Here is a 27,880-nt window from a genome sequence, read left to right as displayed (position 1 = left end):
AAAGACAAAGTTAACCTATAGTCCAGATCTGTAGGTCACAAGACTTGAAATGTTTTCTCTCCACAGACAGAACTAAACCAGAGTTTCTAATACGTTTTTGTTTACTTTTGTTTTTAAAAAGATAATGACTTACAATTCCAATAAACAAATGCACATCACATTTGGCAAAAAAAAAACAACTACAATACCCTATAATTGCATAACCTAAACTGTTGAGGATCACTGAAGAGACAAAACTGCAAATGCTGAAATCCAAAAGTAGACAAGCAAGAGGTTCGAAGAACACAAAGCCAGGCAGCGGAGAAGCCAACTTTTCACATATAACCCTTCAGGAACCAAAAGCAATGATCACTTGAGTGGCAATCTAGAGTTAAGAACTACCTAACAAAAGTACAAATATAAAACTTCCCTTGTATTAAAATCATTTTCTAAAGCACAGTGAGGGAGTCAACATTCTAAGTTGCCTTTTAGCTACTTCACTGTCGACCTGTTTTGATGAACCCATACAAACCTAAAGAAATGTTTGATTTTCTGAATACTGGACCCTTTTGAACACTGGAACTCTATCTGCAAAAGAAAACCTCCATTGGAAAGACAGTTAAAAATCAAAATCTTTATTACAAAAATAAGTTACACTCACCTCCAGCTTACAGTATAAAACAATGTTTATCTGCAGGAATGAACAATGATGGTCAATGCCAATGAAATCTTGCTGTATTTAGCAGTAAGTTCCTTAAAAAGGGCAAGTAACATCTCCAGTTTCTATGAGTGGATGAAAGCAATGATTGATCAGATAGTTTTAAATTGAAATCACACTAAACAGAAAACCAGCAACTTTTTCCTCGATGTTTTCTTTAGTTGCATTCATGTTTTAATCTTTCGTCTATTTGCAAAGTATGGTATATATTTCAAAGTTACAATATCCCTTTTTAATGAGAGATTTAAATTTTAAAACTTTCACATATCTTAGCCTTCTATTCCTCATCTTGACCTAGATATTTGTTCAATTTTCTTGGCCTGTATCCATTTAAGCCTGATCCACAATTAAGTTTACAGAAAACATGGACAAATATTTAAGGTAGGAAACCATGCTCACATGACCATGCAATTACTGGTACATCCTTGCACCCCACACAGCTTCACTACCAAAACAAAGACATTAAACCCACAATGTCTGTTATATATCAACAGGATAACATGATTATCTATCCTTAATTTAGGGGCATAGCAAGAACAACTGTACCTCCAACTGAAATCAACTTAATTTAAGGGGTACAAGCATTACATTTTGAAACAGATTGGAATACAGACAAGCACTGCTCTGGGTAAAATGCAACAGTACTGATCATTATAGACATGGTAGGACCAATATCAAATACAACCTTTCACAAATATCTGATTTTTGTGGTAAGGATGTTATTTTAAAAATCTACACCTAAAAAGTTTTCTCATCCTCTACATCAATCCCTTTGGGTGCAAATCTGTAATCTTCATCTTAAATGCGTGATAAGTATTCATGCAGGGAACCTTCGTGTGAAATGCTAATATTCCTTTTAAACAGAGAGAGATTCGTGCACTTCCCAACAAAATTGCTGGGGTAGCAAGGCAAGTTTTTGACTTATTTTCTATCCTTAATTTAGGGGCATAGCAAGAACAACTGTACCTCCAACTGAAATCAACTAACCCAGAACTGAATACAGATTAAACTGGAACCTTCTGTGGTTCAGTAACTTGAGACAACCTCAGTTTTTAATACTATTTTACTATTACTTTAGGTTACATGTCAAATATTCAAACTGGAATTAAAAACTTGACACTATAACACTATAGTATATTCAAAACCAAATCCAGGAAAGAGATGAGGAGAAATCTCTTCACCCAGAGAGTGGTGGCTGTGTGGAATGCCCTGCCCCAGAGGGCTGTGGAGGCCCAGTTTCTGGATTCATATAAGAAAGAGTTGGATAGAGCTCTCAAGGATAGTGGAATCAAGGGTAATGGAGATAAGGCAGGAACAGGATACTGATTAAGGATGATCAGCCATGATCATACTGAACGGTGGTGCAGACTCAAAGGGCAGAATGGCCTACTCCTGCACCTATTGTCACCCACCCAAATTAACACCTGTAATAGTGTTAACCCAGCTATCCAATTTAAAATCTTATAGTACAACTTTTTTTTACAAATTTATTAAATGCAAATGGACTAAGGGAAGACTACAGAAGTAGTACTATGAATTATGAACACTTACTAAAAACATATCCTAGTAGCTTGCTACAGGTTCAAGAAAATTAAATGTTCTAAAAGTATGATAGCGTGATATTCTTAAGTCTTTCAACTTGTTCACCCCTTTTAAATATGCTGAAAGGAAACACCCTAATTTATCCATCAACTTCTAACACTAGTAAATAGTTATAATTTTCAATTTGCAACATTGGCTGTAGATTTGCATCTAGTTTTGAAGATAAACATCAAATTTTGATCTATTTGGTGTTAATACCAATGTGGCATGGCATTATACAATTTTAGGAACCAAGGAATAGAAATTGAAAAATTTCTAGGAAATGCAGTTTGGACACTTGAGACATACAAAGCAAGAAGGTGCCACTTCGAAGGATACCTTATAAACAATGTGTGCTTAGTTCAGTTTTACATCAAATCCAAAAAGTGGATTGGAGAATGCAATTTACATCAACTTCATTAGAACACAAAGATATGTGCAATTAGGACTAACCTACACAAAACCATCAAAAGGGATATTGTACTTTATTTCAGAATTTATAGTTTGCAGTCAAATTGAATTTTCAATTCTCAACATCTTATTACTTACAAAAGTAACATCTCCTTTCAACTATCATACAACCTAAGGCTAACTATAATATCTGAAAAGGCAAGACAGCAATTTCAGTTTAATAGAGACAAAAGCAAGACTTGTTTCTGGTCATTTGTAAGAATGAAAGGGTCAAACAATAACTTCATACACCCCACATTAGCCAGAGTTAACAAAAGAAAATCCAGACTAGAAATAAGATACAAAAGGGTCCTTTTCCTTTGTGGACAAATGTAGCAAACAAGCCTTGTTTTTGTCTTACAGTTCTCTATTTACAGTACACAGGGTAGTTTAATCCTCGGCTACTGAGGTAGTCAACCAACCCTTTCTTTAAAAAAAAGATGGGTTCAGAAAAGAACCATTTTTCTGGAATGCTCGACTACCTGATATTTTGGCGATTACACTTCCATCTGCAAGTAGTTCGCTTCTTCAGAATAATGACTTACAGAATGTTTGAGGTAGTGATGAGCAATAACAATATAGTACTACAATCAGTTGAGCTTGAATGTGATTGTGCACAGTTTTAAGTCTTCTGAGCAGTCTGGCATCATGTGAATCCTATGAACATTATGAAATTGCTTCTCAAACTTCCAACGTCATCACCCACCACTACCTCTGTACATTACAAAAAGGTACATTGGCTATACAAAATTTAAAAATTATAGTCCATATATGTTTAGATTTGAAGCTCTTCATTTCCTTGGCTGTTCCCGCTCTCCATTTGGCGTCATGGTCTGGAATCTTACCATCATCTCCATTAGCAGCTTCCAGTGTAACCTCCACATAGTAAGTCAGTCGTCATCAAAACAGGTCAGGACCGGCCTCGACCTCGTTTTCCTGCTAGCCAGGCAACAAAAGGAAGCCATTAAATTAGGATCCAATACTAAACCCGTTTTAGAAAGAGAAAAAAGGCTGACACATGGCACTGTTTTTAAAGCACATTGCTCTTATTTATGCAAAGATCAAATTTTCCTGCATTTCAGTATCAAAATTTAATACGACAGATCAAGCAATTACATTTGAGTGCAACTTAAAACCAAGGAGTGTATCATTTCACTTAATTAGGTTCCAATTTATTAAAAATACCTAGTCATTTTTCAACAATTTACTTACAGCAGTGGACATAAAACCCGTGGCATTCAATGTATGCAATGTAATTGATAGTTTAAAGCAACAAGAACAATTTGAAGCAGAATTTTATTCAAATGGATTTTAAAGTGCATAAATTATGAGCAAAATTAATTAGCAGTGCAGTTCATTTAGGATTGAGCTAAGAAATGGTACACTCCTACTATCACCAGAATTTAGAATCAAAGTGACATGTTTGAGCAATTCAGTTAAACAAACTTCAATAATTTCATTAGGCAAATAAGCATTTTAGAAATTAAGCAAACAATGGACAGCATTTAGTGCTGAAAATTATAGGCTGTTAATTTATGATTGGAGATTTAGAAATGCATTTGAGGTTTTTTTCATAAATATATCCCTATGAAGAAACGTTAGCACCAATTAAATTAATAATAAAAAAATCACAAAGATCTTTATTAAATTATTAAAATATTATGGTTTTATCCCCAGAGTACTTTCATGGCACAGACAGCAGTGCATATTAGATTCAGGTTCAAGAACCCAAAACAGCAATGCAGCAAGTGAGACAGAAACCTGAATGTTCAATCAATCATTGTTAAATCAACCTAAACTAAAACTACATTGCAAGGAAACTGGAAGCCTTGCAGAAGGGAAGCCAAGGGGTTAGGGAATTCACTCTTGGATTTTGTTTTTAAACAAGCTAATGTCTCACTTTTAATTATCATTCATAAATATAAGCAGTCCATTCAATTACCTAAATCGTGCAGACATGAACACACGCCTAAGTCTTTCATTCTGTAATTCAACCATTCTGACCAAGGTTTTCCATTATGAATTCTTTGGAAAATTTGGATAACTTTTTTGCAAGGTTGGAAAAAATTTGTCAAAAGGAAAATTTATGCAACAAAATGGAATTTAGTTAAAATTCATGTAGTTTGGTAGAATTTTGAAATTTTATTGAAATAGACATTGACAGTAGATAGAGAATACAAGAATGAACTTGACAAAGTGTCACTTCTGGAATAGCCAAACTAAATAACTGGTAGTAATTTTGAAATATCAGTCAACAACAAACAAATTTATTTAACTTGCCCACTCTTGGTAATGCAAGTTAGTAACATACAGCTTCTTCAGTTACTTCAAATACAAGAAATTCTGGAAAAAAGCAACAAGCTAATTTTGCAAATTACGCATTAACTTTAAAAGCCACGGAAACAGAACTACCAGTAATGTACATACACAAAGCCAAATATGAGATTATGTTTAGTTATGAGCCAGATTTCTAAAAACATTTTTTGGCAAAACCATGATGAATTATGTCCATCTTCTTCTAACAGAATGATGGAATGCCTTTATCAAAACAGCCGAATTTCAAAAAAAAACACCAAAATAAAGCCTTTCCCACAGTCAAGTGGAATCATTGCAGACTATGCAGTGAAGTCCCAAGTGAATGGTTTAGTAAAAATATATACACATCTGCAATAAGGATTCTTGCCAGATGTCACCAATTAGCAAGCGGCAGCCAATCAGATTAAAGGCTAATCTGCATTTCAAAAGTCAGTTCGGATAACCTATCAGTCACATTAACTGAACCCCTAATGGTCTATTTCCACTGTTGCCCATAAGTATCCTGATAAAACTCCTGGTTGTTCTCAGATTTGTAACCATAGTTACCAGAATAATCACCACCTTGGAGCGGTTGCTGAGCAATAGGTTGGGAGCCCCAGTTCTGATTATTGGTCTGGCGCCGCTTCGAATCTGGCTGGTTGTACCCATCAGCTTTTCGTTTGCCTCCTACATTTCCACCGCGGCCACCCCTCACACCACGTACCCCGCGGCCTCTCTGCTGCACCTGGGCACCCCCTCTTGCACCACGAGCACCTCTCCCTGCCATTTGACCACGCGGTGTGAATCCAGATCTTCCACGTGGTTGGGGAACTCCACGAACCCTGGCAAGAGGGGCACCTCTTCCACTTCTGCCACCTCTTCCTCTAGTAGTTGTCTGATAATCATCATAGCCATAGTATGGATCTTCATATCCTCCACGATAATCATGGTAATCATAGCAATAATAATCATAATCTTCATAACTATAGTAATCTAGAGGATAGCTGTAACCTCCTCTGGCTCCACGTCCTCTGCCTCGTGTCGGAGGGGGCATGCGAGGAGGAGGGTAGTAGTAATAATCCTCATACCTGGAATTAAAGAAAGTTTATAATTTGAACTCAAGCCCATAAATGTAGTTACACTGTTAAGCGATTCTTTTCAAAATTAAAATCAGAGATCTCTCAGACTCTACTGGAATACTCCATTCAGTTTCAGGTATCACACTTAAGATAAAAGACATTGAGAAGCAATACAGCAGATTCACCAGAACAAAACTAGTTTTGCCCTGACTACATTCCTTTGAGGACCTACATAGCTGAAAAGAAAAGGATATAATCATCTCAGACCAGCTGATATTTCCCCACCCCTCAACTCAGAGGTCCTGGAGAGTAAAAGAAATTATTTGAGATGATCTAACTAAATGGCATAACAGACTTGAATAATAGCTGAATAAGCTCACGGCAATCTCATTTAGAGAGATTTGGTGTTGGAATTGGAGAGATGAATACTTGATGTCAACTGTACTTCGTATCTTAAATGAGAAATGTACCAGTTTTAAGTACCTTTTATTTATTACAAAAGGTATACCTTAACCAAGGACAACATAATGGGCTCAAAAGGAAACCGTTTCAATCCTCAACATGCAGCTTCCATTTTCAACAATTAGTAGGTGAAATGCAACAGGTTCACAAAGGGAAGGGATAGTACTGCTGCACCTTTGAGGCCCATTAACACTTCATGACTATACAAAAGGATATACTGTGAAAAATGACCATCATTAAAAGACGCAGAGCTTCTGACACACCACCTACTTAATGTCCATTAGGATCAACCTCATGGAGTTCCACCTACCCCCAACCCCATGCAAAAATCTAGATTTGGTCCAGAATCCATTCATACTGAAAAGCACCATCATCTTGAATGGAATCCTCTTCCCCACCACTCAAAGGATCACTTACATTTTGTAAATCATACTTGTAATGAATGTCTGAACTATAAGCACAAAAAGTTAAATGCACTCACGGTTGAGATCGAGCAGCCTGTCTTTGTGCCTGCCGTTCCTTTTTCTTCTTGTCTGGTGGTTTAGCAAGAACAATTTCAATATTTTCACCCTCTAAATACTTCCCATTCATTTCATCCATGGCCTGTCATGGAGAAGAAACAGGTAAATGATTGCACTCTAAAACAGTCTTTGTACATCAATTAGAAAATGTCACCATTACAGGATATCTTTGGTTGCAACAGTTTGAATGCCACAAACAAAAACTGTATCATTGTGTTATACTGAATTCCAGCAAATGTGTACACAGGCAAGCCAAATGTCATATGACAAAACATCCATCAACTAAAGCTGATGCTGAATAGGTTTTAATGTCAAAAGTACATGCCATTCAGATTTTTTAAATACCCAACAAAACTAAATCCACAAGCAGTGTTCAAGAGTAACCACTTCAAAAATAAATTACTAAGTACCAAGGGAATGAAAAAATTAAATAGGTGCATTGATAAACTGGATGCAATTGATTGCCTATCCATCTTCACAGCTAGCATACCCTCAAAAGCCACCTATAAAAGCATACTGTACGTGATCTCAGCAAATTAATTATCCATCAATGTCTTAATCAGTCGAAAGATGATGAAAAAGAATTTTTCATCAGATTACAGCACTCAAAACTTGTAATTTACTTGAAATTACATATGCAATGCTACATCTCACTCCGAAATCTGAAAGCAGAATGTTCTGCAGAATTTTTACCTTAACTGCACCATCTCTTTCATCAAAGTGAATGAATGCATAATCTTTCAGCTTCTTTACCCGTTCCAACTTGCCAAACTGGCTGAAGGTTTTTTCTAGTAATTCTTCTGTTACTGAACTGGCCAAGTTACGAACAAATAACACCTTTACCTGCAGTGAGAAAATACATTTAAATGTGATGTCCAACTACTGGCATCAAACTTCTAAATATCATTCAACTACAACAACGAAAAACTATTGTTCACAGTTCAGTGAAATAGTTGCAGCTCAATGTGGAAGCAGTGTTGAATTCTAGCAGTTCCGCATTTGTAATTTTGTTCTAAATTGTTCACTTCAGAATTTGGCTACCACCACCAAGGCAAATCTGCAACACCCACTTCTAGGTGCTGTTATGATGGTGGTTCGGCTGCATTTGTTGCAACATTATAGACTAAGTACAGCAAAGATAACTGCACAATGGTGTTAGTTAAGGAGTCCAAGATTTTGCACCAATGAAGGGATAGCGATACTTATTTCAATTTAGGATTCAGAGAGGGACACGTACTTGACTACTACTCAAGGAATCAGTTCTACACCTCCTTTTGTGAGGATGCTTGAATGATCCTACTGAATAAACAAGCTACTTTCATGTATTCTTTTCATGAAGATTAAAGCCTACAAACGAGGGTATGTTTAGGCTAACAGAAAAGGTGCTAAATCAAAGAGATCTTTCCATCCTGGATGGTGCTAAGATTCTCAAATATGGTTGGAGGTGCATCCATCAAGGCAGCAGTTTTTTATAATGCCACAAATATGTTTGGTAGATTGTGGGTACTTGGAGAACCAGAACAAAAAACTGACTGCAGAACAGTCAGTCTCTCATCTGTTAAGTAGCCAAATGTAGCAAGCCCAACAGAACTGGGTCAAAATTCAGACCACGAAGATGCTGTCAGCACCCGAGGTCAGGAAGGGAACATTTACTGCTATTAGAGGCGATAGCAGGACTCCATGAATGAATTGTAGTGGGAACAAAGAAGCCTGTCACCTCCAAAATTGACGTTCATCGAGCAGATTACTTTAAGTGCGATGTAGCACGTTAATCACAATGTTCAAGGTTAAATACCTTTGACATGACCTCTGGATCAGGATCCTCAATAGGATCTGCCCATTCCACTGTTACAACATTGCCCCAGACTTTCACTTTTCCACTCATAAGTCTGCGTCTGGCCTGGGCAGCAGACTTATGATCTTCAAATTCCAAGAAACAGAAACCCCTATTCTTCTTCTTGTCATCTGGTTGGTGATACAGTATCACATCTGTGAGTCCCTCTGCCAAAATAAATTAACAGGATAGGACATATCAAAAAAAAAATTCCACAGGTTTATTTTTATACATTTATCTAGTTGCTGTAGTTTCTTTTGTACGTCTCTCAGTAAAGCATGAGCACCTATGTAAACAAAAATTAAGTATGGAAGAAAGATCATTCAGTTTTAAAAACATTACTCAGATACATGGGAAATGGTCACAAAAATCCTCTCTCCCTCAAAAAAAATCTACAGAAGCAATTTGCTTACAGTTTGGTATGTAAGGAGGATGAAAGTGGACAGAACAGAAATGGATGGCCGAAACTTAGCATTTCTCTGCAAGAAGCAAATTTTCGTCCACTGTCAAGGCAAACGGAACGTGCCCAAAATTTGATGTGAACGAGTACTAAAGGAAACCCAACAGACCACTGTAACACCATCAATCCAAAAGTAACATAGTATAACTGTGAAGGTTTTAAAAAGAGAATAGGGCCACAGAAAGCAAACATCAGGGGAGATTAGGACAAGATCCAATCATGATCTGATGAACTGGGCAATGATTCTTCAGCTCCACCAACATTTAGCCCACATTCATCATTGACAATTACAATTCAAGTTCAAAGGAGCATGATTTAAAGGAGAATCACATTATACCAGTGTGAGATGATGGAGAAAGAATCTACACAAGTCCCTTACCTAGACTAAGATCAACAGGAGGTCTCCTAAACATCTAGTGACAAGCAGCATAATTAGGGCAGATGGCAGAATTAGTGACTAATTAGAAGTCCAAATCAACCTACTAGAGGGATTTTATCATCTTCCTGGAACACAGCAAAGAAACAACTACGAGGAAAACATACAAATCTTTTTTTTTTAAAAAGGGAATATCAGTTATATCATACCAACAGCTAAGACCAACATAGGCATTTATCAATGTTCAAGGGAACATTTTGCCACAGTGCAACCAGACTTCAGCTTCTTCAGTCAGCAATAAAAACTGACTACTTTGGAAATGAACTGTGCATCAGAACAGTAGAATGTGATGTCAAATGTATCCCACTCATCTGAGGTTCAAGCAATTTAACTGCCTTGATCATATTGGAAAGTAGCGATAATTGTGTTGGATTGCACCTATTCATGGAGCTATCAAATAGGCAGTATGCATCAACTGGGATAATGTGATGAGGCAAGTGATGCAATTTTACCTGTAACTTTACCAAATTCTTCCATAATCTGCTCCTTTGTCTTGCTTTTTGGAATGGATCCAACGAAAAGTCTGTTGTTTGCCACAGAAATGCAAACACCAATGTGTTTACCAGGCCGAATTTCATGGTTATCACACTGACAAAATTGATAAAAGAGTTAGTTTATGAATCCTACTTAAGCGAATAGATATACTATGTGTATGCACCACAGAATCTTACCAATTTGACTGCTTCCTGTGCTGCTTCTTTGGAGCAAAAGGTCACAAAAGCATACCCTCGATTTAAGCCAGTTAGAGGATCCATCATCAGACGCAAATCCCATATTGGACCAGCTTTCTCAAACAGAGGGACAAGTTCATCTTCGAAGAGATCCCGTGGTATTTTGCCTACAAATATCTGGTAAAATTGGATCAATGTTAAAGCATTCATAAAGGGAACTTTGTTTTCATGGTTAAAGAAAACTGATGGTCAACACAAAAGAACTATATGCTCTGTTCACATGGTTAACAAACATGTGGCTGAGCAGACATCGAAATAGCACTTGAAATGCTCTTACCTGGTTAACCTAACAAGTTAATGTCTACACATGCTGTACTTTTAAGTTTATCACTACTGATATTTTTTTCTGCCCCCACCCAAGATTGAAGATCTCTCCTATATTTATTAGTCAATGTTGCTTACCTCAGTACCAATGTTAGGTTGAGGACCTGAATGCGTCGTAGGTGGAGGAGGACCACCATATTTCCTCTGCCCTGTAGTGACATCAAGTGTATATCCTGTTCTTTCCAAGAGGGCCTAAGAAAACAAACAGGTTCAAGCATCCAAAACCACCATACATAATTCATTCAAAAAAATCTGAAAAATAAGGAACACAGACCTGCCAAGCTTAATTGAGAAAACCGCCAAACTTTAAACAGAGGCAGATGACAGGTTTACATACAATTCTCTACCGACAAGTCAAGTCCTCAGTTGGTATCAATGGTTTAATCACTTTCAGTTTACCAGGTTACTTTGCTCCAACCCTTACTACATGGATATTTTGGATTATAATTGAATTCAATTATAATCCTAGGTCAAACTGAACAAAGCACGAGTGAGACCTAGTTGGAATGTTGTGAAGTTATGGCCTCAAGGAGGGACGTACCGGCACTGTAGTTCATAGAAATAAGAGTCCTAGGATAAAAAGAATGGTATTTTTGAGGAAAAGTCAATTTGGCTTGTACCTATTGAAGCTTAGGAGAATGATAGGTGATATGGTTAAAAGACAACATTTCCTACAGTCTTCGTTTAAGTGCATACTTCAGTTGGAACCCAGAACTGGGGACAGAGTTCAAAATAAGGAGTTGCCCTTCAAGGGAGATGGAAGGAAGCTTTTCTGTGTGGTTAGTCTTAAGAATTCCCTTCCAGAGACCTGCTGAATATATTCAGTGACTCAACCTCAAGGCAGAGTTTTAAGCAACAAGGAGTCAAGGGGCTGCAGCCATGGACTTGATTGTATCAGATGGTGCAGTAGGCTCAATGAGCCAATTGGCCCACTCCTCCTCTTCATTGCTTAAGGTTTTAAAACATCCTGCTATTGAAATCTAGAAGAACCACCAGAAGGAAACAAATGCCCACAGAACCAAGAACACTCTGATCAGGTGTTGATAAGCTTGAGAAATGGATCAAGCCGACAGATGAAATGTAAGAAACAAATATGAAGGACAGGCAATGCAATCCATAAAGATTACAATGCTGAAGGAAGGATGCAAGAACAGAAACAGGAGGCGTATTTGTACAAATCGTTAACAAAAGACAGGGAAGTTGAGAACGTTATGAAAAACATGCAAGAAATGAACAATATTCATAAGAGGATATAGCACAAATCCAACAAAGTAGGTGAGCCTTTGAAAGATACTGGCTAGTCTTCAATTAGTGCAGCATCTAATTTCAAGAACCCAAGAGCAAGAAACCTTTAGTTCCATGGACTGATACAGACTGGAGAAGCTGGTGCTCACCTTAAAGGAGGAAATCAAGAACACTTTTGATGGAGAAACAAAATCTTGAGGATATCTGAACAGAGGAAATAAAAAGAAACAGCTCCAGCTTGCAGGGAAGCAGAACTAGATTGTTCTTCCAGAGATGCGAATGCCAAACAGCCTCTTTTTATGATGCCATAGTATCAACATCTTAGATATTAGGAAAATAACTGACAAGAATGTTTTAAAAAGGAACCACCCATCTTCAATCTCATTACTAATTTAGAACTAATTTAAAAGAACACCCATACTTCCAAACCGAACCATCTAGATTTGAAGATTAAATTTTTTAAAAGGAGCACAAAATTTCAGTATGACCCTGAACTAAAACACTGAATGCGTCAGGGAAGCATCATTACAAAGTTCTGCAGATTTTTTTAAAAATCCTGTTTTGTAATTATTCGCAATTTATTAATAGCAATTTGGTTCATTATTAAGATAGCTCACTCCTGACCAACAGCACCAGTTTGAGCATTTCAAGTTTCCTCAGCACGCAGAGTCTAAAGGCAGCAAAATCCTTTCCCAAATGCGAGTCAAACACTTGTACAAACTTTACATCTCAGAACATCGAACAATACAGCCCTCTTATGTTGCACCGACCTGTGAACTATTCTCAGCTCGTCCCCCTACACTATCCCAAAATCATCCGTGTGCTTATCTAAGGATTGTTCAAATCTCCCCAGTGTGGCTAAGTTGACTACATTAGCAGGTAGGGCATTGCACGTCCTTACCACTCTCTGCATAAAGAACATTCCTCTGACATCTCTCTTAAATCTATCACCCCTCAATGTGTAGTTATGCCCTCTCGTACAAGCTGACGTCATCATCTTAGGAAAACGTATATCACTATCAACCCTATCTAATCCTCTGATTATCTTGTATGTCTCTATCAAATCCCCTCTTAGCCTTCTTCTTTCCAATGAGAAGAGACCCAAAAACAGACCAACATTAAAAACACAGAAATAGAAAACACACACCAGATCATCAATGCCACACAGAGAAATCAGATTCACTAGAGAGGAAGAAAAGGACAACCAATTCCCATTCCTAGTTCGGCGAACAGAACCACAACAACAAGCACCCAAGCTACAAATCTTCTCACAAACTTTGAAGAACAGACCTACATCTCTCAGCCTTTCCTCATAAGACCTTCCCTCCACACCAGGCAACATCCTGGTAAATCTCCTGGCAATATTCCAAGTGTGGCCGCACCAGCGTTTTGTATAGTTGCAGCAAGATATTGCTATTCTGGAACTTAGTGGGCAGCACGGTGGCACAGTGGTCAGCACTGTTGCCTCACAGTGCCAGAGACCCTGGTTCAATTCCCGCCTCAGGCGACGGACTGTGTGGAGTTTGCACGTTCTCCCTGTGTCTGCGTGGGTTTCCTCCGGGTGCTCCGGTTTCCTCCCACAGTCCAAAGATGTGCGGGTCAGGTGAATTGGCCATGCTAAATTGCCTGTAGTGTTAGGTAAGGGGTAAATGTAGGGGTATGGGCGGGTTGCGCTTCAGCGGGTCGGTGTGGACTTGTTGGGCTGAAGGGCCTGTTTCTACACTAAGTAATCTAATCAATCCCGCTAACCAATAAAACCTAACACCGTTTAGTGCCTTCTTCACAGCACTATCCACCTGGGTGGCAACTTTCAGGGATCGATGCACATGAACTCCAAGATCCTTCTGCACATCCACACTACCAAGAATCTTTCCAGTGACCCAGAACTCTGCCGTCCTGTTATTCTTCCCAAAGTGCATCACCTCACATTTAGCTGCATTGAACTCCATTTGCCACCCCTCAAGTAAATTCTGCACTTTATCCAAGTCCCCCTGCAACCTGTAACATTCTTCCAAACTGTCCACTACTCCATCAACTTTAGTGTCATCTGCAAAGTTACTAATCCATCCACCTATGCCTGTGTCTAAGTCATTTATAAAAATGACAAACAGCAGTGGTCCCAAAACAGATCCTTGTGGCACATCACTAATAACTGGACACCAGACTGAATATCTTCCATCAACCACCAGAAAGCCAGTTTCCAACCCAAACTGCTAAATCACCCTCAATTCCATGTCTCTGCATTTTCTCCATAAGCCTACCACATGGAACCTTATCAAAGGCTTTACTGAAGTTCATGTATACCACATCAACTGCTCTACCCTCATCTACATGCTTGGTCACCTTCTCAAAAAACTCAATGAAATTTGTGAGACACGACCTGCCCTTGACAAAGCCATGTTGACTATCTCTTCTGAAGCAGTCCACCAAAAATTGTCACCCTTTAACTGAGTGCAGACACATTGGCCTGAAACTCTCAGATAAGCAGCAACGGAGCTTTCAGTGGAGAAGGGGTGACCCACGCAGGCTATCAAGCTTGTCCAGTCCCTGAACTCCCCTGATTGCATTTGCAGTCCAGTCTGCCCACAACAAGAAGCTGAACCTCAGTCAGATTCTGTGAAGTACTGCAGTTGTTGGAGATTTGAAAATGAAAGCAAAAACTGTCTTTCCCAGAACCTATTACAGACTTCATAATGTTCATGGCCTCATGATCTTCCACACTCAGACCAGTTCTCACTCTCATTTCTGCTGACAGACTAACCAGTGATCCTGCAACAGCAGACATGGGAGAGAAAACTACCTCCGACTGGAGGAGCAGCCCTCTGCAAAACGAGTAACTGAATTTCAAATGGAGCCATTCAGTCATGTGAATTGCTGTGGTAGCCCACGTGCGTGTCATGGACTGTAGATAGGGCACCCCTGTCAGGTCAACTGAGCTTCACAAGTCAGAGTCAGATGTACAGCACAGAAACAGACTCCTCAGTCCAACTCGTCCATGCCGATCATAGTCCACCAATCTAGTCCTACTTGCCAGTACCCAGCCCATATCCGTCCAAACCCTTCTTATTCATAAACCTATCCAGTTGCCTTTGAAAATGTTGCAATTGTACTAACCTCCATGACTTCCTCTGACAGCTCATTCCATACACATACCACCCTCTGCGTGAAAAAGTTGCCCCTGAGGTCTCATACCTTTCCCCCTCACCTTAAATCTATGCCATCTGGTTCTGGACTCCCCCACCCCAGGGGAAAGATATGTATATTTATCCTATGCGTGCCCCTCATGTTTTCACAAACCTCTAAGGTCACCCCTCAGTCTTCAACATTCTAGGGAAAACCACCCCAGTCTATTCAACCTCTCTCTATGGTTCAAATCCTCCAAGCTCTCTCTATGGCTCAAATCCTCCAACCTTGTAAACCTTTTCTGAACCCTTTCAAGTTTCACAGCCTGCCAATAGGAAGGAGACCAGAATTGCACGCAATATTCAAAAAGTGGCCTAACAGCCACAATATGATCTCCCAACTCTTGTACTCAATGCTCTGACCATTAAAGGAACCGTACCAAAGACTTCCTTCACTATCCTATCTACCAGTGATTCTACTGTCAAGGAGCTATGAACCTGCACTCCAAGGTCTCTTTGTTCAGCAACACCCCCTCAAATGAGTAAGAACTATTAGTATCTGTGAATCCATTTTGCAGCTAGAATCAATTTTCTTAGCATACGGTAAAATAAGTTTGCAAAAGATGGCATTACTCATTAAGAAAAATATCATAGTTGCACTCAGGACACCTTGGAGGGCTCTTCCAGCAAGGCCATTACAGAAAATCTCAGGAACAAACAAGTGTGCAATTGTTACAATAGGATTATAGTATAGATCTCTATATTATTTAACAGCCAGCAGAGATAGAAAATCAGTTTTGTAAGCAGATCATGGAACAATGTTGTTGCAGTGCGTTTGGTCATAAAACAGAAGGGTATTATTCTGACTGAAGGTCAGTGACCAGTGGTGTTCTGCAAGGATCAGGGCTCTGGTTATAATATAGATTGTTGTGGTTGTGTTCACCAAGCTGGGAAATTTGTGTTGCAGACATTTTGTCCCCTGTCTAGGTGACATCCTCAGTGCTTGGGAGCCTCCTGTAAAGTGCCGCTGCCGCTTCCGGTTGTCAGTTCCAGCTGTCGGTATATTGGGTCCAGGTCGATGTGCTTATTGATTGAATCTGTGGATGAATGCTACGCCTCTAGGAATTCCCTGGCTGTTTTATTTGGCTTGTCCTATTATACTAGTGTTGTCCCAGTCGAATTCATGTTGCTGGTCATCTGCGTGTGTGGTTACTAAGGATAGCTAGTCACCAACTAGATACAAAATGACACGACCAGCTATCCTTAGTAGCCACACACGCAGATGATCAGCAACATGAATTCGACTGGGACAACACTACTATTATAGGACAAGCCAAACAGAACAGCCAGGGAATTCCTAGAGGCATAGCATTCATCCACAGATTCAATCAATAAGCACATCGATCTGACCCAATATACCGACCACTGTAACGGACAGCTGGAACTGACAACCGGAAGCAACAATGACAAGCCACTATAAATGCTGGAGGAAACATCACAGAAGCGCTTCACAGGAGGCTCCTAAGCACTGAGGATGTCACCTAGACAGGGGACGAAACGTCTGCAACACAAATTCCCAGCTCAGCGAACACAACCACAACGAGCACCTGAGCTACAAATCTTCTCACAAACTTTATAATTTAGGTATCACAAATTATTTGGATAAAAAGGCAAACAGTTCGATTGGAAAGAGTTAGGCAAAACAAAAAATGGTGGCAGAGTGATTAGTGAGGAAGGTTAATCAAAACATAGATCAAAATCAAAAATGCATAATAACATTAACACTGCTTTCTCTCCATAGATGCTGCAAGACTGCTGAGTTTTACCAGCTATTTCTGATTTTGTTTCTGACATACAATTGGTTTGGTCAGAGAAGAGTAGTAGTAGTTCTGGAGGGCTATTTTTCTTACTGGGGGTATGTGATCAGTAGCGTTAATAATCAGTGCTGGGAGCTTTTGTTTGTCTGTATATAGATATTTTGAAAAAAAAATGTAGTCTGATTGGTACATTTGCAGACAACACAAGAGTTGTGAATAGTGAGGAAGATTGTCAAAGGGCCCATGAGGAACATCAAGGCATCCTTTACATACAAGGTAGGACCACTCAAGGATAAAGAACTTATGTTTGGAGGCAGAAAATGTGGGTGAGATCCCACTTAAGTACTTAGCATCAGTATTCACCCAGAAGACACAGAAGATTCTGTGGAGAATGCTAATACAATACAGTATTTTGAGATCGGAAAGAAGTGGCATTGGGTCTCTTGAAGAACATCAAGGTGGATTGAGTCCCTAGGTCCCTTTAGGATCTACCCAAGGTTACTGAGAGAGGCAAAGGAAATTGCTTGGACCTTAACCATGATCTTTGTATCCTCATTAGCCACTAAAGGGGTCCCAGAGGACTGGCGATTAACTAAAGTTGCTCCTCTATTCAAAAAGGGAAATAGAGATAATCCAGGAAATTAGAAACTGTTGTTACATTGGTGCTAGGGAAGCTATTGGAGAGAATTCTTAGGGGAAGGATTTACACGCATTTGGAAAGGTACAGCCTAATTTGGGACAGTCAGCATGGCTTTGTGCAGGGTAGGCCATGTTTTACTAAATTGAATTTTCCAAGGAGGTGACAAAGGTGGTCAATGAGGGTTGAGTAGTGAATGTTATCTAAATGGATTTTATTAAGGTTTTCAACAATGTTCCTCATGTTGGCCTCATCTAGAAGATTAAGATGCATGGGATTCATGGTGACTTGGTCACATGGACTCAGAACTGGCTTGCCCATAGAAGGGAAAGGGTAGTGGCAGAAGGTTGCTTTTCAGGCTAGAGGTCTGTGATTAGAGGTGTTCCACAGGAATCCGTACGAGGACCTCTGCTGCTTGTGTTATTTATAGATGATTTAGATGAAAACGTAAACGGGCAAGTTAATAAGTTTTCAGACGATACATTGATCGGTGGAGTTGTGGATAGCGTAGAAGGTGGTCAAAGGAAAAAGCAAGATATAGATCAGTCACAGGTATGTGCAGAGAAATTGCAGATGGAGTTTAATTCATGTAAATGTGAGGGGCTGCATTTTGGGAGATCAAATGCGAAGGAAAAGTATCAGTTAATGTTAGGACTCTGAACAGCATTGACATACACAGGGACCTTGGGATTGAAGTTCATAGCTCCCTGAACGTGGCCACATAGGTAGATAGTGTGGTAAAGGCAGCATATGGCATGCTTGCCTTTATTGGCCGAGGAACTGAGTACAAGAGTCAGGATATAATGTTGCAGTTTTATAAGGCTCTGGTTAGGCCACACTGAGTACTGCGTTCAATTCTAGTCACCACATTAATGGGTGTGGAGGCTCTGGAGAGAACACAGAAGAGGTTAGCAGGATGCTGTAGATTTTAACGGTATTACTGTATTTTTAAGAAACAGTAGTACGTGTGTGGTACACACTCCAGGATGGTGGTAGAGACAGATCAAGACACTTTTAGATAAGCACATGCTTATCTTGACGTACATGGGAACCATTGGGACTCTGACCTCTGCAACAGTAACAGCAACAGTTTTGGTTTGAATGAATCAATCTTGAAAAAGACTGCAAGGAATGGAGGGATATGGACCAAGGGCAGGCAGAAGGGATTAGTTTAATTAGGCATCATATTCATCACAACACTGTGGCTCGAAGGGGCCATTCCTATGCTGCACAGTTCTATGATACAGCTGGATATAGAGTGGCTGGAAACTTGGTTGGAGAAAGGACAGATGGAAGTTTAACTTAGACAAATGAAAGGAAAACCAGCAGGACCCTTAGGAACACTGACATGGAGGAATCTTGTGGTGCAAGTCCGTAGCTCCCTGAAAGTGGCAACACACATGGACATAGTTATCAAGGTGACCAATAGATCAGTTGGAACATTGAATGTAAAAGTTAGCAAACCATATTGCAGCTGTAGAAAACTTTAGTTAGTTCACATTTAGAACTGTACGCAGTTCTGTTAGCAACATTTTAGGAAGGCTTTGGAAAGGATGCAAAAGAGGCTTACTAGGATGTTGCCTGAATTGTAGTGGATTGGCTGCGAGAGGCTGGACAAACTTGGGATTGTTTTTGCTAGAATGTCAGAGACTGAGGGGAAACTTGAAAGTTGTATACAAAAATCGAGAGGTGGTTGAGTCAAGTTTCTTTCCGCTCTCCACCCACAGATGAGATGCTAATGTTTAAGAGGTATTTAGACAGATACTGAACAGCAAGGAATACAGGGATATGAACCATGCGCAGATAGATAGGTTTAGTTTAGAATAGCATCATGATCACAGCAAACATTGGGGCAAAACAGTCTGTTCGTGGGTTGTACCACGCTGTTGGAGACTTTTCCTCTAACTTAAGCAAAATCATTTATTATAAAAATGTCAGATAACAAGAGCTATTGCCTCAGTATTAGTATTTTACCTTAATTTTTGTCTCATCTGGACCTTTATTAGCATCTGTTACTTTAGATCCTTGCTTTTCCCTTTGTCTGTAAGTCTTCATTACTCCACATAGAAAGGCACTTTTATTCTGTATAGAAAGAAACATAAGCCTTCACAAAGCTGTGACTGCATTCCTGAAAATTACAACTGTAAGCAAAACATTTATTCCATATAAACAATGTTAAAAATGCAGTGAGATCCCATAGGGCATTCCTCATCAGAAAATAATAGTGTTAAATCAATGCACCCTACAACCGAAGATATTTTCGATTGCTACATTTTTACATTGGTAAGTGAAATAGGTTCCCTGCCAGCCAAAAAAACAACTTATTTAGCTACTTACAATACAGGTGCCTTCTGCATGTTAGTAATCCTGTTTACAGAAACTTCTGTTCCCTGAACCTCCTGATCACAATGACCCAGCCCAGACTTCAACTCTCCAAACTGTAGCCTGCCCCCACTCCCTGGAGAGTTGCGAAAGCTTACCCAACCCACTCATACCTTTTTTTTTCAAAAATAGGACTTCAGTTTCTGCTCAAGACCAAAAGCTGGTGTTCAAAGTTCAATCCAAAGCTAAAGCCAATGCTGTTAAAACAACAGCTCTAATGGTTTAAGGATACTGGGGATTTACAATATGTTCTTAAAAGTAAAAGCACTTCTGCTACTCCCCGAAGCCTCACTATAAGGTCTGATTGAAGAGGAGCAACTTTGAAGATTATTTTGAAGTACATGGGAATCATTGGGACTCCAACCTCTGCAACAGGAACGCTCCAAGCTTTGGTTTGAATAAATGAATCAATCAATCTTGAAAAAGACTGCCACCCTCGGCACAGCGAACGTGTGGTGGATGGGGTAGGGGCGAGTTTGACCACAAAGTTGGGGACTGCAGTGGTGATTCAGGTATGCGCACTTGTGCAGCCACCTAAAGGTCAGCATGCAGGAATTAAATCTCTCAAAAAAGGTCAATGGGATTACATGCCCCACTGACTCACCCCAATTCAAATGGAACTATATTGAACAGTGCTACTTTTAGCAGTAAGCTACCTTTGTGGACCACAGCTATACGTTTGGTGTAAGTGTATCCAAAATATCATTTGGGAGGAAGCCCCAGAATTTTGACCCAATGACAGTGAAGAATAAATGATATATTTCTAAATCAGGAATACTGAGCGGTGGGGAGAATTTGCCTTTGAGAGAGATGCAGTTACAGGTTTGAAAGGTGCTGTGCAAAGTCCCTTGGTGAATTCCTGCAGTGTATCATATACATGGTACATATTACTCTTACTAAGCACCAGTGGAAGAGGGAGTGAACAAATGCCAATTTTGTTTTGCTCAGGATTATGTCAAGCTTGTTTAAGTATACTTATCAAGCAAGTGAAGAGTACGCCAAAACACTTCTGACTTGTGTCTTGAAGGTGGATAGACTTGGGAGTCTGAAGGAGTTAGTCACTCCACGATTCCTAGCCTATTTATTTATATTGCCAGTCCAGTTCAGTTTTGGGTTGTGCTAACCCTTAAGATGTTAATAGTAAGAAATTCAGTGATGGGTGTGCCTTTGAATGTCATGGGACAATGGCTAGCTTTTCTTGGAGGTAGTCATTACCTGACACTTGTGATCTGAATGTTATTTGCCACTTGCCAGCCCAAACCTGATTACTGCACAATCATTTATGACCTTCTGGTGGAAAGGCCATTGAATAAAAGATGGCTGGGCCTAGGACTCCATCCAAAGAACTCCTACAGAGATGTCCTGAAGATAAAATGACTGATGACAATCCCTCATGCAAGGGGTGACTCCAAACAGAGAATTTTCTCTCTAAACCCCAATGACAAGGTCATTGCACTCTGATGCTGCACTACACCAAATGTGACCTTGATGTCCAAGCTTTGGGAAGGGGGAATTAATTATGGTTGCTGACAGGAGACTCCCTAACCTATGCTTGACCTGCGTTAATATTTCGTACAGGTCCACAATCAGTGTTGAGGATTCCCAGAGCAACTCCCTCCCGACTGAATACCGCTGTACCATTTAAAATGATGCGTCACAATGACGTCTTCTCATTTCTGATATAAATTACTTTTAAATTAAGCTAAGGAATTGATTAATTCCACTGAACGAGAAACTGTTTTCTCACGTGTAAGGATGAATCAAACAATGGAACATGAAATTCAATTAAAACAAAATAATAAGATTTGCAAGAGATATATGAAGTGTCTCATTGGTATAGCTGTTAATTCACCATGATTTAGAATAAAGTAGATTCAACAGATGTTTTAATTTTGCTATTAAACTTATTGAACTATACACAGATGAGACAGTATATTTACATACCATTTCCTACTTATACAATTAAAAAAGGAATGAAAATACTATGGTAAGTACGAACTTCAAGAATGGCATTCATGCTGTTAAGGTCACCGTCTCAAAGCTCCTGTTTTAGATAAAACAAGATGACCAACTGTGAATTTATAAATAGGATAAATAAAACTAATAAGTAATACACCGCACTTCAAGTTGCAGCAAGTTGATCTATTTAAGCATCTGATTGTTAATGGCACTTCAAACTCAACAGCATCTGTTATATAATTTAGATGGCACATTATCATAAACTGCATACAATATTGCACTTACATAACAATTCTTACCTGAACATGGGAAAGATCACTTTCCTTAAACTGTTGTAGTACTGACAATGCACCCTCTTCATTGAATTCCCTCAATGCATCAATTGCTCTCTCGTCTAAATCACTATGAGAAACTAAACCTACAAAACAAATCCAAGCAAGCACCAATTAACAAAAAAACCTTTCGGCAATACAAAGAAATCGAACAGTTTTAAAATTTTTTTAAAAATTAGAAATGTTACTTGGGATAGGATCCTATCAAATATTTAAGTTGGAAATAATCTTAACTCACAAAATGGCATAGGAACCCCAAATTCAATACACACTATCCTCAGTTTTATTGCACCAATGACAAATACCAGAATAAAATTCTATTTCTGCTCAGATACAAAAGGATTTTGATGTACTTCAGCCAATGACTGTACTTTAACTGATCTAAGTTAACAATTTTTGTAAAGCTCACATTTACATCAGCTTAAAGGATTAAAAAAGCAAGATGTTGTTTAAAATGAATTAAAAACGGAATACAGGGCTCCTGAAAAGTTAGCAATCAAATATTTAGGAAGACAAATGAAATGCTGGCCTTTATTGCAAGGGAAAGGAACATAAAAAAAACCAATTCTGTTGCAATCATACAGGGACGTTACTAAAACCACCACAAAGGGTACAGTGTTAGGTTTTGGTCACTTAAGGGGGATAGCTGCATTAGAAACAGTTCAGAGATGGACTGGGCCTAAACTTTGGATGAATCAGATTCAATCTCAGTAAAACAACAGGACAGCTGTTGAAAGAATGTTTCTACCTGGAGAAATTTAGAACATGGAGGTGATAGTTTCGAGACAAGGGGTTGGTCAATTTAAGATGGTGAAGGGGAGAAATCTTTTCAGAGGGATGTGAATCATTGGAACTTTCTTTCCCAGACAGCTGTGGAGGTTAGGTCATTTAATAAATTCAAGATTTCTGAAAACACATGTTTTCAGAATATAGTGGAGTCAAGGTTTATAGGGTAGAGGCAGAACAGCGAGTACAAATGACCAGCCACGATCTTGTTGACACATTGTCTACATGTACTAGAGATATTACAGATTAGAACGCAATTTAAGTATAATTTAAATTTACATAGTGTCTTTCAAGTATGAAATGGCTGCAAGGCATTACATTATAGGTTGTTCTGCTATGCCATGCATATCATTAAAGTGAATTCAACAAACACATCGACCTGGACCCAATATACCGGCCACTGCAGCGGACAGCTGGAACTGACAACCGGAAACGGCAGAGACGAACCACTATAAATGCCGGAGGAAACATCACAGAAGCACTTCACAGGAGGCTCCCAAGCACTGAGGATGTTACCTAGACAGGGGACGAAACGTCTGCAACACAAATTCCCAGCTCGGCGAACAGAACCACAACAAATAAGAACATACTGATGCCAGAATTAGAGGAGCACATGCATGAGAGGAGTGTAGGGATGGAGAAGATCACAGAAATAGGGATGAACAAATCCAAGGAAGCTAGATCAGCATTTCAACCTCAAGATATTGCTAAACCGAAAGTTAAAACATATCAGCAAACCAGTTGTCGCACAAGTTATGATAGTCTTGGATGCCTCAAGTTGAGAGGGAATACAATGTAGGACACCAATCAGAAATTAGTCGTGTAGAGGACAAATATATCAAAGTTTCAGGAATAGGCTCAAACTACAACAATGTCAGCTGATTGTATGGAGATTGTGCAATCAAGACTCTCTCTCTCTCTCACACACACACACACACACACACACACACACACACACAAAAACTATGATTGCAAATGATTCATAGGATCAAGCATAACATCAAGGTCACAAACAGACCGGTACAATTGCAGAGCATTGTCATGGTGAGCCAGAGCTTACAGCACGGAAATAGAGGAACCTTGATTCTCCGACAAATAAGGGTGGGGAGTATTTCATTCAGTTAATCAAATTCCGGATAATTGAATGCCAGATAACAATTTAGCAGAGCATCAGGACTTTGCAATCTTGCCAGATAATCAAATACTGGATAATTGAGATTCCTCTGTATACCCTTTCATCCAAATCGTCCATGCCGACCAAATACTTTAAATTAATGTAGTCCTATATCTCTCTAAATCCATCCAATTCATGTACCCAGCCAGATGCCTTTGAAATGTTGCAACTACGCCACCTCATTCCATACACACACCACCCTCTGCATGAAAAAGATGCCCTTTTTAAAAAAAAACTTTCCCCTTTCATTTTAAACTTATGCCCTTTAGTTTTGGATTCCACTAGAGATAAGGATCTAAACTCTCAATTTTATAAACCTCTATAGAATGAGCAGATTAAAGTTTGGAGTGGAATCCAAAGACAACTGCAGTCTGCCCATATTGAACTGGAGCTGTTGTTTCCATCCAGTACTAAGACTTTGCATAACATGTCTGATAATTCAGCATTGGAAGAGCCAAGAGAAGTGATGGTGAGCTGGAGCTGGGTGCCATCAACCTGCATGTGAAAACTTACCCTGCATCTTCAAATGGTAGTGTTGAGGAGCAGTATGCAGATGAGAAATGAGGGTGGCCAAAGCTAGATCCTTGGGGGGACGGTAGAGGTTATGGTGCAGGAGCAAGAAGATTTTGCAAGTGATTCAACATGTAAGCAAGTCCCACATAACAGAATGACAGTGGAGGCAGCGTAGCCAACTGTACAAAAGAACTATAGGTCAGGACAATGAAATAAAGTTTAAACTTCATCAGTTACACAGAAATCAACTTGCGACTTCAGTATGAGCCATTGTGGAACTCTTCTATGAACAGAAACCTGACTGGAAGGATTCAAGCAAAAGATTGAAATAAAAGAATAGATTTGGGAAGTAGCAACACATCTAAAGGCAATAAGAAAGGCAGCTTGGAGATGGGATGAAGTTTGCAAGGGCAGTGGAGTTCAGTTCTTTAAGAATGGGTGATGGTGGAGATTTCAAGTAGGAGTGACAACAATTGAAGGATAGAACACTTCATAATATCAACTAACACGGAAGTCAACAGAAGATTGGAGTGGAGCGGGCTAATCAGCAGTGATAAGTTTCAGCAGAAGAGAACAAAGGCAGAACAGAGATAGGTAATTTCAAGAAATTTCAGGGAATTCCAATATCAGCCATTAGCCTAGGCAGCTTCTCAAGCAGAATGGTGGGGAAGAACATTTCCCATCAATATCAGAATAACCTATAGCTGAAGACTCAAAGGGAATATTTCTTCAAACTTTCCTTCAAGCAAAGCAACAGGCTCATAATATTCAAAGATGAAAAGAAAGGGAACTTCTGCATTTAAGTTTTGAGAATTAGGGATTAACAAGATGAAAGCAATTTACAACTCCTACACTAAATACTGCTGTTAAAAATGTGAACATGAGAATAGAGCAGAGTGGCGCTGGAAAACCACGGGTCAGGCAGCATGTGAGGAGCAGGAGCGTTTCGGGCAAAAGCTCTTCATCAGGAATAGAACTCTAGTTTCCAGCATCTGCAGTCCTCACTTTTGCCTATGAGAATTGAGCAGCAAATCCAGGCTGCGTCAGAGAACTAACCCATCAGAAATAAGTCCTCAGTAGGTGTTGATGATCCCATGAACTGGTTGAACAGCAGACATTCTCCTGGCCAATTTTAATATCAATTAGTATTGTTAAACCAAATCATGCAATAATCAGTTTCTTCCAATAACAAGAAATTTGTGAGTTCAAATCTGTCTACACTTCAACAGTGACACAGTACAAAAGTATTTTGTCTATGAAGCACGTTGGGACTTCAAGATTGTGAAAAATACTACATGCTACACTTTCTTAACATCTTCAGAGTAAGTAACAAAGCTGCCAGAACAGCAACAAGAACAGGAGCTATAGTTCTTTCTTTTCTGGTGTGATTTAAGAGCTTGAAGTTAACTTATGACTCAGGGGGCTCTAGCTGAAACGAACCAACTCAAAATGAAGCAAATCATGATCTTTCTGCTCTGTAATGGCTTAGTGTCACACCAGATAATGTCAGTGCCTGAAAGATCATATGGTGAATTTCAACTGCTCAAGAAAAGTATTCATTTTGATCTCTGTGTGAAATCTGGCTCTAGATGATATCAACTCCATAAAAAAGATGGCTATTTTACTGATCTAGTCACCTTATTCTTGCATATATCCTTTGTCTATAAATAGGTGATCATTTGCAGGATGAGTCAGTCCAAACTACCTCCTGTAATCCATGCAAATGCAGCAATATTTAATGTCCTTTCATTGATATAGCCCATTTTTACTGAATTGAAATTGTACAAACACAAAAATGGACATAAGAATGCATGTCAAATTGAAATAGGTAACTTAAATTGCTGAGTTTTAGTACAAAGTACTCATATAATTTGCAACCATACCTGCTAAATACATTTCATCTAGCTTGTCCGCAACTTTCTTTGGTAAACCAGCACTTAGTAAAGTTTGATAGTGTTCTGATCGAACAACGGTAGTGGAAGTATCCATCGGCTCTTCCGTACCATTTCCATTCATATGCTCGGTAGCCATTTCTTCAGTGGACATCTGTACACGTGTACACATAAATAAAAGCAGAAACAGGGGCGGTAATGTTTTAGAAATTAATAGCCTTAAACTAACAGCACTAATATTATTCAGTCTTTGGGGCGGAAAAGGGCCAGACATAACCAGGCCGGCTGGGAATCATATTGCCAGATCCGTATATAATGATCTCAGCTTTAGTCATCGTTCCCATTCCAGACAGCGGGCTTGCATCAGTTCTCATTTTCAAGGATGAATGACAGACAATAAAACATGCCTTCCCGCCTCCTTTAATGGTGCACGACAACGAGTATTTGTTCACCAATCCATATCTCGGATGCAGCAACAGCGGGAGGTGCCGGCTAACTTAACCATACAACCAACCCAATGATTTGTGTAGGAAAGCAGATCGTTCCTTCACCATCGCCACCCCGCCAAAGCGGTCAGGGTCCCGGAGGTAAAGGTCAGGTCGGCAGTGATGGTCGCATAGATGGGGAAAAGGAAGTGAACCCAGTGCTGTAACCTACCAGCCGGTTCCAGCTTTCCCGCAGCCATGTGACACAGACAAAGGCCATACTCCGGCATCTCTGATGCTACTAATCCTGGGAACTACTAACATCCCCACCCTCTCCATTTGCAGAATACACACTCTGCTCAAACAGCACGGCAGAGGTCTCACTCTCGAGGCCTCGGGCCCACATCCACCCAGACTGAAGCTCCGGCTGTGCCTGCGGCCCACGGACTCACTGACACCGCTCGATTTTCGGGCACGGCACCAACCTGCTCCCACCCCGAGTTACAAACAGGAACAATACCTACTCACATGTCGCTCCATGGCAGCAAAACCAGATAGTTAGATAGATGCGATGCCGGCTAATGCTCCCCAAATCCCTGCCTGTCAGTTGAGCCACCTTACCTTTCCCTTTCCGTCCTCTCACACAACGTTCCACAAAATGGCGGCTCGACTCGCACCTCCCAGAGCCCCTAAGCTCCACTCACGCGTTCTCATGATGGGGTCTCC

The 27,880-nt window shown here is 39.6% G+C and overlaps 1 protein-coding gene across 7 annotated transcripts; it reads right to left on the bottom strand.

Moving 5' to 3' along the window:
* Nucleotides 1–598: 598 nt before the first annotated feature.
* On the bottom strand, nt 599–27,880 carry LOC132819817 (heterogeneous nuclear ribonucleoprotein Q-like). Of its 7 annotated transcripts, none has more exons than XM_060831633.1 (12): nt 27,683–27,707; nt 26,721–26,883; nt 22,332–22,450; nt 19,666–19,773; nt 10,949–11,062; nt 10,487–10,663; nt 10,268–10,403; nt 8,881–9,086; nt 7,779–7,928; nt 7,046–7,167; nt 5,591–6,111; nt 599–3,667 (listed from the first exon to the last, which is right to left on the bottom strand). In XM_060831633.1, the coding sequence occupies exons 1-12, from the start codon at nt 27,692–27,694 to the stop codon at nt 3,639–3,641; spliced, it is 1,857 nt and encodes a 618-aa protein (XP_060687616.1). In that variant the 5' UTR covers nt 27,695–27,707; the 3' UTR covers nt 599–3,638. The 7 variants fall into 7 exon arrangements, with proteins under 7 accessions (XP_060687616.1, XP_060687617.1, XP_060687618.1 ...); XM_060831634.1 differs by having other exon boundaries at nt 5,606–6,111; XM_060831635.1 differs by having other exon boundaries at nt 599–3,664; nt 5,606–6,111.

This window comes from Hemiscyllium ocellatum, chromosome 10, assembly GCF_020745735.1.
Source record: "Hemiscyllium ocellatum isolate sHemOce1 chromosome 10, sHemOce1.pat.X.cur, whole genome shotgun sequence".
In the NCBI taxonomy this organism is placed as follows: domain Eukaryota; kingdom Metazoa; phylum Chordata; class Chondrichthyes; order Orectolobiformes; family Hemiscylliidae; genus Hemiscyllium; species Hemiscyllium ocellatum.
This window is presented reverse-complemented; position numbering and strand designations above follow the sequence as displayed.

Coding starts and splice junctions, on each gene's coding strand:
- LOC132819817 (XM_060831631.1), bottom strand. Junction 10,664..10,948: donor AACCTAACATTGGTACTGAG/GTAAGCAACATT, acceptor CAATTTTACCAG/ATATTTGTAGGCAAAATACC. Junction 7,929..8,880: donor ATCCAGAGGTCATGTCAAAG/GTATTTAACCTT, acceptor TTCTCACTGCAG/GTAAAGGTGTTATTTGTTCG.